Source organism: Mandrillus leucophaeus, unplaced genomic scaffold (genome assembly GCF_000951045.1).
Source record: "Mandrillus leucophaeus isolate KB7577 unplaced genomic scaffold, Mleu.le_1.0 Scaffold501, whole genome shotgun sequence".
In the NCBI taxonomy this organism is placed as follows: domain Eukaryota; kingdom Metazoa; phylum Chordata; class Mammalia; order Primates; family Cercopithecidae; genus Mandrillus; species Mandrillus leucophaeus.
The window spans coordinates 99344-113151 of record NW_012105377.1 but is presented as its reverse complement, the minus strand read 5'-3'; the positions used below and the strand labels follow the sequence as shown (position 1 = coordinate 113151).

Genomic DNA, 13808 nt, shown 5'->3' with positions numbered 1-13808 from the left:
TTCATGAGAGCTGAGATGATAAATATCAGTCCATCTCAGATTCAGCTTCACAGCTGTTCCATTGTCTTCAGTCAGCAAATCTGTATCGCTAATGTGTTGCTAATACACGCAAGATTTTCCATGAGAAATGGTTTTAAATTAGAGTTCTCTTTTGAAACATTAACACCAGTTAATTGAACTAATTCATTAAGTATTTGATGATAATTCTAGTCGCTACATAAGGATGTATGTATCTAGGAAGCCTTAAAGCAACTTTGGTCCCTTGTGGAGTTGACCCACCTGGTGCAGGTGAGTAAGAGAAGCCAAATATATGATTCAGACAATTATGAATTATGTACTAATTACTGATCATTTTGTATTAATCATCAAACAACTGGCAGGTATTTGGAAATGGAGTAAGTGGAACATGATGAAACTGACAGTTATAAAAATTAATGTAAAAAAATGAACCTCCATAAGAATTATTTTGAAAAACTAAAAAAGATAAGGAAACCCACTCTCATATTGAAAATGTTATTCTTTTAGTTTTATATTATTATCAAAAGGCATTTACTGTAAGCACCCTATTATGCGTAGGAGTGTTTTAGAGGTCTTGCAAGTAACCTTTAAAGACTCAATTCTCACTTCTGGTCAAGATTTATTGACCACCATATGAAAGAATATATTGAATAGAGCCTTGAAACCTCTGAATTATAGCTGTGAGAAAGTTGAGAGTATATGATCTATAAGAAAAGTAGGTTTTTGTGAGTTCAGAAAATACAACAAATGCTAAAAAATGTTTGATACAAGGAACAGTTACACAATTTCTCTTGAAACTTTATTGCTTCTAGAAATGCCATGAAGTAATGATGATTGCAGCAGTGTAAGTGCCTTCAAAGCTCAGGATTGATGAAGATAATTATTTGAGTGTCTGGAAGGATTAACTAAGGCAGATGAGTTTCGTGCCAGGTTGTTTAGGGACCCCAGAGTTTAAGAGACTCTTACTAATTGTTGCTGGAATGGGTTTTGGACTAGTAAGCTAAGGTGGGGCAAAGGTAAACAAAATAGGCAGATGATGCATATTAAAGATGCTATAAAGTTGACTTCAAAGTGTGTGCCATCACCACAGACTTCTGGAAAATGACAACCAACAGACCAGTTTTGCATGTAACTATCGTGGTTAGGAGGAGGTGCTTTTGAACCAAAGCTTTATATTGACATTATTTGAAACAGTCATAAATAGCAACAGGCTCTACAAGCAGCTGCTATCTTCATGAATCAAACCACCTTTGCAGAAAGCGCTTTGTAGTCACTCAGCCAGTAAACTCTTACTGAGCATCTGTGATGTGACAGATGTTATTATATGCCCTGGCAGAAACAAAGGGACTCACACCCAGGAGCCCCTTAAAGAGATGAGATGAGAGAAAGAGCCATCAGTGATAAGTAAGCTACAATGTAACAAAATTGCCTGGAATATAGGGTGTGTAGGGGAGCTACATTTGAAAAGTTAGACTGGGTCCAGAAGGTGAAAGCACTTGAATACCAGACAATGAAGTAAGGGATTTATTCTGTAGACAGTGCTGAACTATCTGATGGTTTTCAAACCCGACAGTACATCAGGAAGATCAATCTATTTGTAAAGTTAGAATGGATTAAAGGCTGCAGGAGAGACTTAGTAGCAGAAAGTAACTGGACTCTTACTAAATTGAAGACATAATGAAGTTTAGAAGTAGGATAGTGGTGGTTGGAATGCACAAGGGTAGATGGATGTCATTCTGGTGAGGTGGAAGAAACAGTTTTCATGTATTTATAACTGCCTCCCTGTCACTTATTCCTCTAAAAGATTTACAGTAGTTTGCATCCAATTAACAATGCAAATAAATACAGATCAGAAAACTAAAAGAACGATAGTGTGATAAGAGAAACAATTGCTTTACAGAAACACACATTCATAAAGTTCTGTATAATTGTTAAAATTGATTCATGATCAAGTACACGGACCTCATTGTCTAAAAGACAAGGAAGGGGTGAGAAAGAGAAAAGCTTTTCTTGGCATTTCACAATGAGAGAAATCTTTCCCTTCAGTATCCGTATAAAGGATATTAAGTAAGATGGTACCTAACATCCTTCTCGGCATCCCTGCAATATGTCCAACCAAGAGTTCTATGTGGCTGCATCTTATAGTGTCCCTCAAAGCAAGCTCAAATGTGATGACAGAGGACCCCTTAATGAGTGATCAGAGGTGGATTGATTGGAGCAGGAGGGCTCAAAGATGACTCCTCAGAGTTGCCCCTGGTATTTTAGAATGATTTCTCTACCCTTGTGCCTATAACCACATAATTTCTTTTTCATTTTTAGTTTTTGTGGGTACATAGTAAGTGTGTGTAGTAATAGAGTACATGAGATATTTTGATACAGGCATACAATGTGTAATAATCACATCAGGGTAAATGGGGTATCCATCACCTCAAGCATTTATCCTTCCTTTGTGTTACAAACAATGCAATTATTTTCTTTTAGTTATTTTTTAATGTACAATAAATTAGTGTTGACTGTAGCCACCTGTTATGCTACCAAATACTAGATCTTATTCATTCTATCTAACTGTATTTTTGTATCCATTAATATAACCATATTCTGCCAGGCTTTTTCCTCCTTGCCTGCTCCATGGTAATATCATCAGTAGCTTTGTTTGGTGCTACAAAGGAAAACAATTGAAAATACCCTCTTTTACATTATTAATTTGTTATCCACGAGCTTAGTAAGATCATTAGTCTTTCTTTGGGGTGTATAGACACTATCAAAATAAAAGCTACATTTTCTCTTCTCTGCCGTTAGATGATAAGAATTTGAATTGCCTTAAAAGGAAAATTCCAGCAATCAAAAAAATCTTTTGTATTTTGACAACTGAAAACAAAACTTGCCCAACTTGACTGTTACAAAGAGAAGCTAAAAAAAATGCCATGATCTTCGGCTTCTGTAAATGAGAGCATGTGCAATCACGCATGAAACACAAGACTTTTGATAAACTCGAGCCTTTCCTTGAGGCACAGACCTCAGTTCCTCAGTTCTCCTGGGGATTTGCACAACAATTCTCCTGGTTGTTTTGTCCTCGACCTTGGCTTCTCTTTGCTTGTGCCCAGAATGAAATCATTTCTTCCTCTGGGACCAATGCTAATAAAGCCAAACCTTCTTGAACCTAGCCTGGTTCTGGATGGGTTTCATGGTTCATTAATCATGTGGGGTGATCTGAAATGATCAAAGTCAACATAGTAGTGGTCCTGAGCTGCCTTGCTTAACTTTCATAGACTCAGTAGCTCCCAAAGCCTCGGTTTCACAAGATAGAAGTATTAAGGCAAACATTTCCAGCCTTTGTTGGAGAGATGATTTGCATTCCACTGGTCAGATGTGAGGGGAACTTAGACATTTCTGCACCACACAGCACATTGGGAGATGGCTCCCAGCCTTCAGGCTGCCATTTTAAAAGACTTGCTGCCTCACACCTGTAATCCTGGCACTTTGGGAGTCTTAGGTGAGACAATCATTTGAGGCTAGGAGTTCAAAACCATCTTAGGCAACACAGGGAGACCCCCGTCTTGACAAAAACCAACAAAACAAACAAACAGACAAACAAACAAAAACCATCAAAGTGCCCAGGAAGGTGAATGCAATCAGGAAGTAGAGGCTAACTGGACCAGGGAGTGTTACTTTTTACGAAAGCACTGCTAAAAAGGATGAGTAGCAGAGTGATATTCTTATGCAACCACTAGATGGCAGAGTTTCTGCATTCTATTACCATCGGCAACATGAAATACTTGGGTTAGTGATGTAGCATTCTTTTCATACCTATAACTTTGAGGATGCTTTGTTTCAAATGAGCATAGCAAATTGTTTTCATTTCCCCATCCAACTTGGAATTTTGTGATCACAAAACTCATCTACTGAGAATTTAAAATTAGTCTCTGAGTGAGGAGTTGGGTGGGTTCTCTAATCCTAACTGTCAGTCATTAGCCGTGAGACTTTGAACAGTGAATATCTCTGGGCCTCCATGAACTCATCTGAAAAATGGTATGGTTGGCTCACTAGATTATCTCTAAGGGATCTTCCAACCCAGACATTCTCCTTTCATATTCGAGCCTGATAAATATACTAGCTCAAAGTACCATCTATATAATTCCTTATATATTATTATTCAGGAAACGTCAATTGACATTCATATGCATAATTACAATAGCTGATACTTATTGAGAACCTACTATATGGCAGTACAGGCTAAGCATTTTACAAGTTTTACCTAATTTAATTCTCTTAACAATTTATCACTCCCATTTTGCAGATGAAGAAAGTGAGGCTTAAAGAAGTAACTAGCTCAAGATCACATAGCTAATGGCCAGGCTGGTATGACTCTGAAATCTGTGTGTATACATTGCTATATTTGATCCTTTATTCAGCTGAGAAAAATATAAATTTGAAGACAACACTGCTTCTAAAGGAGAAACCCATTCTGTAAATCCAAAATCCTTGGTTTCCCAAGGGAAATAGATGTTGGGGTTTTGTTTTATTTCTGGAGATGGGAGAGATTTACATGGCTCTATCCGCACAGTCATTAGATGCCTCTTTGTGAGCCTGGGCTTCCAGTACCATATACATGGGTAACCAGCAGGCTCAACACTGTCAATCAGTCACGTGGTTTCTCAGGAACACTGTCTCTGCAAATCTGCAGTGAAGTGACTGAACCAGGTAACCACTAGGGGCCTTTTCAGGTCTAGCATTATCTGATGGTATGTGTCCGTAATCGAATACGGCGTTTAATGTTAGCAGGAAAGAGGTTCCTCAGTAAATGGTTGCTGTCTACCATTTAGCAGTTGCAGTAAAGAAACACTGTGCACCCTATTAGTGCCGTTTGTTAGTGAATTAAATTTTCTCCTTCCTTTGTGGCCAGGAAACTTATGCGCTTTACAACCAATGCCTTAATTCAGAAGAGTGGTTCTATTATCTGGTGTCTTAAGTTCTCTTGAGGAAATAATTCCATTCAATGCAGGTGGAAGCACCTTTTGGTGACTTTGAAATCACAACTCTGAGGCTCAGTTGAACACAGTAATAATTCTTTGGACAGACAATAGATGGCAGTACAGCATCAATTTATAACTAATAAACTATAGTTAAACCTAAACTTTTATGCTACTTTTTATTATTTTGGATGTACATTACTGTAAAACAAGAATTATTGAAGAAACTTATTTAACTTGCCTTATATTAGGCTACACATATTTAAATGCTTAAGGAATACCTTGGTGGAGTAGACCAACATTAGGAAAACTCGAAGTAGATTTATTAGGGCCACTTTCATGGCCTTCGGAGAGGCCCTAGCACTGTCAATCTTGAGAAAGTAAGAGATTCTCTTTTCTTTTTATTGAAGAGCACCTCCCCCGTCCCCGCCCGGCCCACTTCTTATATAAGCTCCAGGTCTCACAACTCTGGGATTTGTCTGAGAATAGCCATGTGGCTCTTTTAACTTGGAGAAGGGAAAACAGTCTTGCCATTATTAATTTTGCTACCAACTTAATCTCCAGGGAGGGGGCAATCCGGTTTTTATAAGTAAGCCAAATAAAAAGGAAACATAATTGAATGAACTGGCAAATGTTCCACTTACTTCTAAGTCTGAGTAAAATCAAGTACCATACTTAACACTGAAACTTTCTCTCTGGCAGTATAATATCTGTGCTAAAAAAAAAAAAAAAAAGAAGTACAAAGGATTATAATTAGCAAATTAATAAATTATCATCTGCTAAGACTGCAGACCAATATGATAGCATTTGGCGGTTGTTTTATGTTATTTATCCAAGACGTTATTGTCGTTAATAAATGACCAGTTGTGACTATTCACAAAGCAAACCGTGCTTCCTTTGGCACATAAATTTCTCATCAGGGAGCCAAGCTTAGCCTCTCTTATGACCACCTACACCCTACTCGTCAGGAGTAAAACTAAAATTAACCCTTTGGGTACAAAAGGAATAGAAAGAATGAATAAGACCCAGTATTTGATGGCACAACGGGGTGATTATAGTGATAATAATGTAATTGTACCTTTAAAAATAACTAAAAGAGTATAATTGGATTGTTTGTAACACAAAGGATAAATGCTTGAGGGGATGGATAACCCATTCTCGATGTTGTGATTATTATACTTTGACTGCTTGTACCTCATAAATAAATATATATATATATATACACACACCTATTATGTACCCACAAAAACTAAAATAACAATAATGAAAAAATTACCCTTTGGAAAAGAAAAGTTAACAAACTTTCCAATTCGTCTCTCCTGTTGCAAACATTTATTAAGGTTGGCTTTTAGGCTAGGGAGACTTATCTATGTGTAGTTCCAGGGGTAACCATTATTCGGAATTGAAAATATTTCTGCCCATTCAATAAGCCCCTATGTCTACTAGACCTTAATATCCTTGAGGGCAGAGAGTGGAATTGTTCACCTTTGTGTGCTTTGATATATGACATATCATGGAAGATCTAGAAAATGCTGAAAGAATGAATGTTAGATAGTGTTACAAAGTTCCTTTAGGTCTTAGAGACCTCTTGGCACGATTTCAAGTGTATTGCTTCTGTGTAATAGTTTGTGAAGGTTGTGTTTCAGGAGACAAACTTGTCCAGTAAGCTTGCTAGGAGTAGAAGGCCTGTGACTGATTCTAGAGAGGAAGTAGAACACGCTCCTGGGACAGCCCGAGTTTCCGGGGCTGGGTGAGAAGCTGCCCTGAAGCAGAATTCTGTTTATGAAGCCCTCTCAGCCCACACATCCCGTGACCTTGCCTCACCTCCAACCAAGTCCTGGGGCAAACTGTGAAATCATGGCGTCTATGGCCAGGTGCACAGCAGTATTGTCTGGGTCTGGGTCACGAGGAAAGGGAATTTAGCCAACACCCCATCATTCCCCTCCTGTCAAAGGGAAGCAGAGGTTATTACGTGTACCACACATACTCAGCAGTTCCTGTTTTAGAATGATGGTGAAGCTAGGGCATTCCCTGGAATTGTCTGTGATAGTCCTCACCTCCTGTAGGCACTGAAAAACTATTAGTGCCATTTGTTAGTGAATTAAATTGAAAAACTAAGCCTTCCCCCAGGGCCATGTGTACCCTCCCATCTGGGAGATCGTGACCCAAGTATAGAGAACTGACTGTTGGATAGCACACTGTATCAACTTAGTTTACCCCCCAAATCAGGAGGGCAGGCAGGTTCACAGGGTTCAACACGCTATGAGGCCCAAATTATGAAAGTTCCTACTCTGATAGCTCGAATTCCATCTTAAATATGTGTCATCTCTACCTCTCCCAAAGTGAAGCAAGTGTGGGGAACTTATTTTAAGACAAAGTTGGGGAGAGGATAGAATGCACGTCGACATCCATTTCTACCCTCTTCCTTCTCCTTTTTTCCTAATTGAACCTCAGTTTCTTCAGGTGCCTAATTTCTGCACGGTAGTGTCCTTCAGGTGTCAGCCTTAATGGGTTTGGTCCGGTGATCGGTTTAGTGCAGGAATGAAAAGAAGCCTGCTAAGTAGCTTCTAGAGGAGATTTCCCTCATTTCTAAGCAAGTTACACAGGAAGGAATTATCATACCTCTGTGTGACAGCTAGAACTGTAGCAATGACGGAAGTCAGTAGCAAAGGAATATACTGGTGAAACCAACTCAGTCTACCCCTTTTGTTTTATATGTGATTATATATTTTTTTATCAGGCTTCTGTGAGTTGGACTGTTATTTGCAGGCAAAAGGATCCTATGTTTTAATCAGGGATTGTATCACGAGCAAAATATATAGAAAAGGCTACTCTTGCCAGCTTTTAATTATGCAATACATAAGTATCTAGGAAGAAGAGATAGGTCTTTTTAGGAGTGTCCGCCTCTGACAATGCAAAGCTTAGGAAGCACATGTAGATTGCTTTCATCTCTGTTGTCACTTGGAGTCAGTCAATGGGCACATATGTTTTTCCAAAAAGGAAAAATATTAAGGGGAGCAGACTGCCTAACATTCGTGGTTGACTTTTTACAATGTGTAAGTCCAGTCTATGGCCACATCACCCTGAATGCACCTGATCTTGTCTGATGTCAGAAGCTAAGCAGGGTCAGGCCTGGTTAGTACTTGAATGGCAGACAATGTGTTAAGTCCGCAGCGGTTGGAATAGTCTTCTCTCGTTTGCTACTTCTTTGTTTGTTTGTTCAAGCAGTCTTCTCTTGTTTGCTGCTGCTTTGGCATATTTGTGAGCAGCAGGACAAGGTGAATACTGTAACTTAGGGTCACTGGAACAATTAGTAAAAATAGGTCTTGATGTAAGACACATTCATGGTAAGACGATGACAGCATTTCAACTTTAAGGTATTTTTCAGTTGTTACTTAAATTCTCCTGAGCTATATGTGTTTCTCTTTCCCTTCAAAAATACTGTATTTAAATTCCTAAGAAGATACTAGCCTTGCAGGTAGAAATGTGTTTTTATATGTGTTTATATGTGGCGTAATATATTGTCTTTACTATACACAAGTATTACTTTCATAGTACGAAACTAAAGGAAAAACAAAAAGAAATATATTGCTGTTAATATACCTTTACATTTTATATAATGCAAACAATAATGGTTTAAAAAAAATATGTACAGGGGCCAAGCACAGTGGCTCATGCTGTAATCCTGGCACTTTGAGTTCGAGATTAGCCTGGCTAACATGGTGAAACCTCGTCTCCACTAAAAATACAAAAAAATTAGCTGGATGTGGTGACACATGCCTGTAATCCCAGCTGCTGAGGCAGGAGAATCACTTGAACCCGGGAGGTGGAGGTTGCAGTGAGCCAAGATCATGCCACTGTACTCCAGCCTGGAGACAGAGCAAGACTCTGTCTCAAAAAAAAAAAAAAAAAAGTACACAATAGAGTTCCACAAATTATGCCAAATTCTCTATCTCCCTTGCTGATATTACCATATTGATTAGATCTTCCTGCCCCTCTAAAGTGTTAACGCTTTGCTCTATTCCTCTTTTTATCCTTGCAACATTGTAGAAATCCCACAAAAGCAGCTTCTGTTTCTTCTGTGAAATGCTGAGGTCTTGCATTTTTAGTTCTCTTTGTACTTTACTGGCATTCTTCATTCAAAGCTCTCATTCTGCTCTGGCATCTTTATTCCTGTGCTTAGAAAATCTACCAAACCTTGGATCAGGTATGATGCTCAACTGCAGACAACAAAGAACACCCAAGTCAAAATGGCTTGAAGAGTAGGACATTTATTATCTAACACAACAAGAACTCCAGAGATAGGTAATTCTGCTGCTCATTTCAAGAAATCAAGAGATAGGTATTTCCGCTCTGCTTTTTCCTCAATCTAGTCTCCTTAGGCTAATCCCGCACATGATCCCAAGATGTTCTATCATATTCATCACATGCAGGCATGACCCTGGCCTGCAGGAAAGGGAAACTTTTTCTTCTTGTAGAAGACCTTTTCCCCCATTCCTTCAGCAGACGCTTCTCACATCTCATTGGTCAGGATTGCACCAGAGAAGTAGGGCAAAGTATGAACATTTCAGAGGGTTAGGGGGGTATCAATCAATGTGGTAATATCAGCAAGACAGATATGTATGGGTATTTGCCTAAATCAGTTACTGGTGAGGGGAACTGGGCACCAGGATTAGAGCAATCCTGACTGACTACTGGGGCTGGAAGCAGCTTCCTCTGAGGCATATGGAGGATGAATCGTTGAACAAATTTAGGATTATTAGCAAAGGCAGTGTGTATGGGGGAGGGGGGAGGACAGTGGAGGGTTGGATAAAGGAAATGGTTTTGGGGTGGGCAACCATCAGAGTCTATAAAACATTCTGTCTGCCTTTATTAGTTTCCATTCCTTTTGAATCTGATAAATATTATAATCCTAGGAACAGTTCCTTTTTCCTGGCATAGTCTAGATCGTGTCTCTAACTGGGATTCAGTTCCCACTTTATTTCCAGTGTTCAGGAAACTTACAAATTTCTTTTTGTTATTTCTTAAGAGCCATGACATAGAAAAACCAGGAAATTGGAAAATGAAATTAGATTACTTTCATGCCAAAATCTGTCTATTCATCTAGTTATCTGTCTACCTCTGTCTATCTCTAATTTGTTTTCTGCATAGGATTTAAAAGAATTCAGTTAGGCACAGGGTGAAGTCATCCAGGTTGATTTATAAATGTGCTATGAGAGCACCAGATTATCTACAACGCTGTGTAGGTTTTGAAGAATGATTCATTATTTGGGCTGACTGGAAATATATTAGTACATGGAGAAATATGCCTTTGGGTTTCTTGAGATTTTGGCATTGTTCATAGCGTATTGACATGACTGTGTTTCCATTCTTCGCAGAGCTTTGGAGCTAGTAGATGGAAGACATGTGGTTCGAGAGTCCCAGGAATTTCCACTGCACTGTGGGGATTCCCAGTTCTTCCACACCACCAGTGAGGCGCTTGGTTCCTTACTTCTAGAGTCTGGAATATTTAAAAAGGTAATGCTTCGTTTCTAATGTTTGACTCCTGAGAATAAACCCTTCAAAGAGTTAAAGCACTGTAAGATAGCCTAAGAAACACATACTTAAAAGTAATGGTATATATTATATATCATAAATTATATATATCATATATGTCATATATATCATATGTAATATATGTTCTATAATATGTATTCTGTAATTTTCTATATAATTATATTTAACAATATAATAATATAAAGTAATTTATTATATAATCTATTTTTATATAGTTATTATATATATCATATATAACATTATATATCAAAGCACCATGATAATACAGAATGAGCTTGGCTGGGCGTGGTGGCTCACGCCTGTAATCTCAGCACTTTGGGAGGCTGAGGCAGGCAGATCACTTGAGGTCAGGAGTTTGAGACCAGCCTGACCAACATGATGAAACCCTGACTCTACTAAAAACAAACAAACAAACAAAAATACAAAAAAATTAGCTGGGTGTGGTGGTGGGCACCTGTAATCGCATGTACTCAGGAGGCTGGGGCAGGAGAATTGCTTAAACCCAGGAGGTGGAGGTTGCGCGAGCCGAGATCATGCCACTACACTCCAGCCTGAGTGACAGAGTGAGACTGTCTCAAAAAAAAAAAAAAAAAAAAGAATGAGCTTAATGAATGAACTTGACTCTGCTTTTTGCTGCCTTCAGGTGTCTTATTCCTTCTTGTAGGTGCCTTTTGCCCACCCTTTTTTCTTTTATATGAACTAGGCTTTAACTTGAAGGCATAGAGTAATATGACATCGATATTTGGAATTAATTGTTCTTTAAGAAGCATTTATGCTTTTTTCTACTGTAAGGCATTCTGAGTTATTTTATCAATAGTTACTTCTTAATATCTAGATGCTTGTACAGAAAGTTCTGACTTAATTATATTGCCTTAAAAGAAAAGTTTTCTCCAAGGTGGGAGATAGAGGAATGTACTAATGAAGGAATTAACTGCATTCCTTCACTTGTGGAAAGATATTACTCATGCACTTACTTGTCTGCAGGATGGGAAAGTAGAATGGTATCTTTAGTCACAGGGTGAGTGAGAGCTAGTTTCACTGCCAGGCCTGAAGGTTGTATAATACATTTCTTGTTATAACTTATTATAAGATCAATGAGGGTTAATAACGAAATGTATTTGTCATGAAAGAAATGCTTTCCTCCATCCCAAAAGACATTTGCTTTAGTAACACCGTATATTAAGAGTTTAAAAAATTACTTCGTGTGAGATAGAAAGAGTTCTGGAGATTAGCTGCACAACAGTGTGAATGTACTTAAACTATTGTTAAGTGTAGTTAATATATTGGTCTGTATAGTTCTGTATAGTTAAAAATGGTTAAGATGGTAGATTTTGTTACATGTATTTTACCACAATTAAAAAATGTTAAAGCTTACTTAGTGATGGAAAGCAGTAAAAAGGACATGAAGAGATTATTAGCTTATATTTAGAACGTGAAAAAAGTAGGTAGTGAAATTCAATACGGAATGCTTTCTAAATCAAAGTAGCATAATATCAGTAAGGGTACCAGAAATATAAAACATTTTATAAGATATTGAGTTTAAAAATCAAATTTAAATTTAAAAAATTAAGTAAGCTGGCTTACTGTTCTTTATACTTACTTTCAAATTGGTTTCACATTTTATTCTTTTCTCTTTATAAGAAATAATTTGTAACTGGGGGAAAAAAAAACCTGATAAACCCAGTCATTGATCCTAGCCAGAGTTTCAAGTTGTTTCCTATATTTGTCCTTTAGTAAGTATGCCTTTTATAATATAAAACAAAAATAGTTATTTGAGCATAATGCAATTATATATCCTATAATATTTGCTGAAGTCCAGAAAACAATTCGTGACAGTGTTCAGAATTGAGGCAAAAAATAAGTTCCTTGATGTAGGTGGCAAGGAAGGGTCTGCTGTGGCCTCCTCCCTTGCAGAAAGCTCTGGGCATTGGGCTGCCACAGCCCCAAGGCCAAGTCAAACAGGTCAGGGAAGGGAGGAGGCCAGTTGGTATACCTGGGAGAGGCAGAGCCTTGAAGCCACAGATTAACTGGGATCCCAGTGTAGGGATGGAGCCAGAGCAGGGAGAAGAAGGGCAGGAACTTGAGAGAGCAAGGAGAGGCAGAGTGTGGTTCAGGCGACACTGTCTCTAAGTGTCACTGGAATGGGTTCAGCCAGGCACTGTCTCTACTCTCTACTCGCTGTACCACACCCGCCGCCTCAGAGAGGCTCAAAATCTCTACAACAGAAGAATTGGCTCTGGGATCCACGTATGATCTGCCTGTTGTCTCCCTCTCTCACCTTCTCCATCATCCCTTCTCCCCTCTCTCTTTTCACCCTTGCTCTCTTAATCTTTCTCCCTCTGTATATCATACCAGGGCTGGGAGGAGGCAAGAGGCAGTACAACAGCCTTTCTCTTCCCCACTGATGTGTTTTAAACTCTGTCTCTTGAGATCATAGCTGAGAGGTTTACTGAACCATTAGCTCAGGGGTGCAAGACCCCACCTACCCACCCACACACACACCCCACTACCACCACCCTGGCCAATATTACTGGGAAACAAATGTTGACTCTATTTAGATTCTGCGTGCTTTAAATTGACAGTGAGTTCTAGGTGCCAGGGGCACCTCCCGTACATTCTAAATTACCCTTCTCTTAATCCACTCTCCCCAGTGAACCTGAGCATTTCCTGCAAGATTCAGCAGATTTGCTGAGGGAATTATAACAAGGACCACCAATGACCTTCTTTCCCAGGCAGAATAAATTATATCTATTTATGCAAACTAACTCTCACATTTTTAATTTGTATTATAGCTAAGCAATTTACATTTTCCAAAACAACCAGAATTTACCCATTTCTGTAACTGTTCCTTATGTTCTATGTTATTGTATTCGTTCATTATTTTTAACACGTTGTAACATTTCTTAAAGTTGACAATACTATATTGAATCTTTCAATTAAATTAGAAAACGTGCAGGTCCGAACCGAGTGCAGTGGTGTTTATAACTAATTGATCACAGCCAGTTACAGATTTCTTTGTTCCTTCTCCAATCCCACTGCTTCACTTGACTAGCTTTAAGAAAAAGACATTTAGTATACCTGCTTGCATAAACGAATACAGATTTATAGTTACAAATACAATACTGCCTCTCAAATTTACACATACAACAACTACAGGAAAAAGTGTAACTACAAATTAGAATATTGCTAGAATTTAAATCTGAAATGAGAAAAATCATCAAGGATTGCATATTTATTTATACAAAACAAGTTTTCCTTTAAACA

At 38.4% G+C, this 13808-nt stretch overlaps 1 protein-coding gene across 1 annotated transcript in view; it reads left to right on the top strand.

Moving 5' to 3' along the window:
- AIM1 (absent in melanoma 1) overlaps positions 1-13808 on the top strand; it is a 191636-nt gene that overhangs the window by 79417 nt on the left and 98411 nt on the right. The window contains exon 2 of the mRNA XM_011996072.1: positions 10367-10505. Within this exon, the coding sequence (XP_011851462.1) occupies positions 10367-10505 (139 nt within the window). The remainder of the gene's footprint in view (positions 1-10366; positions 10506-13808) is intronic.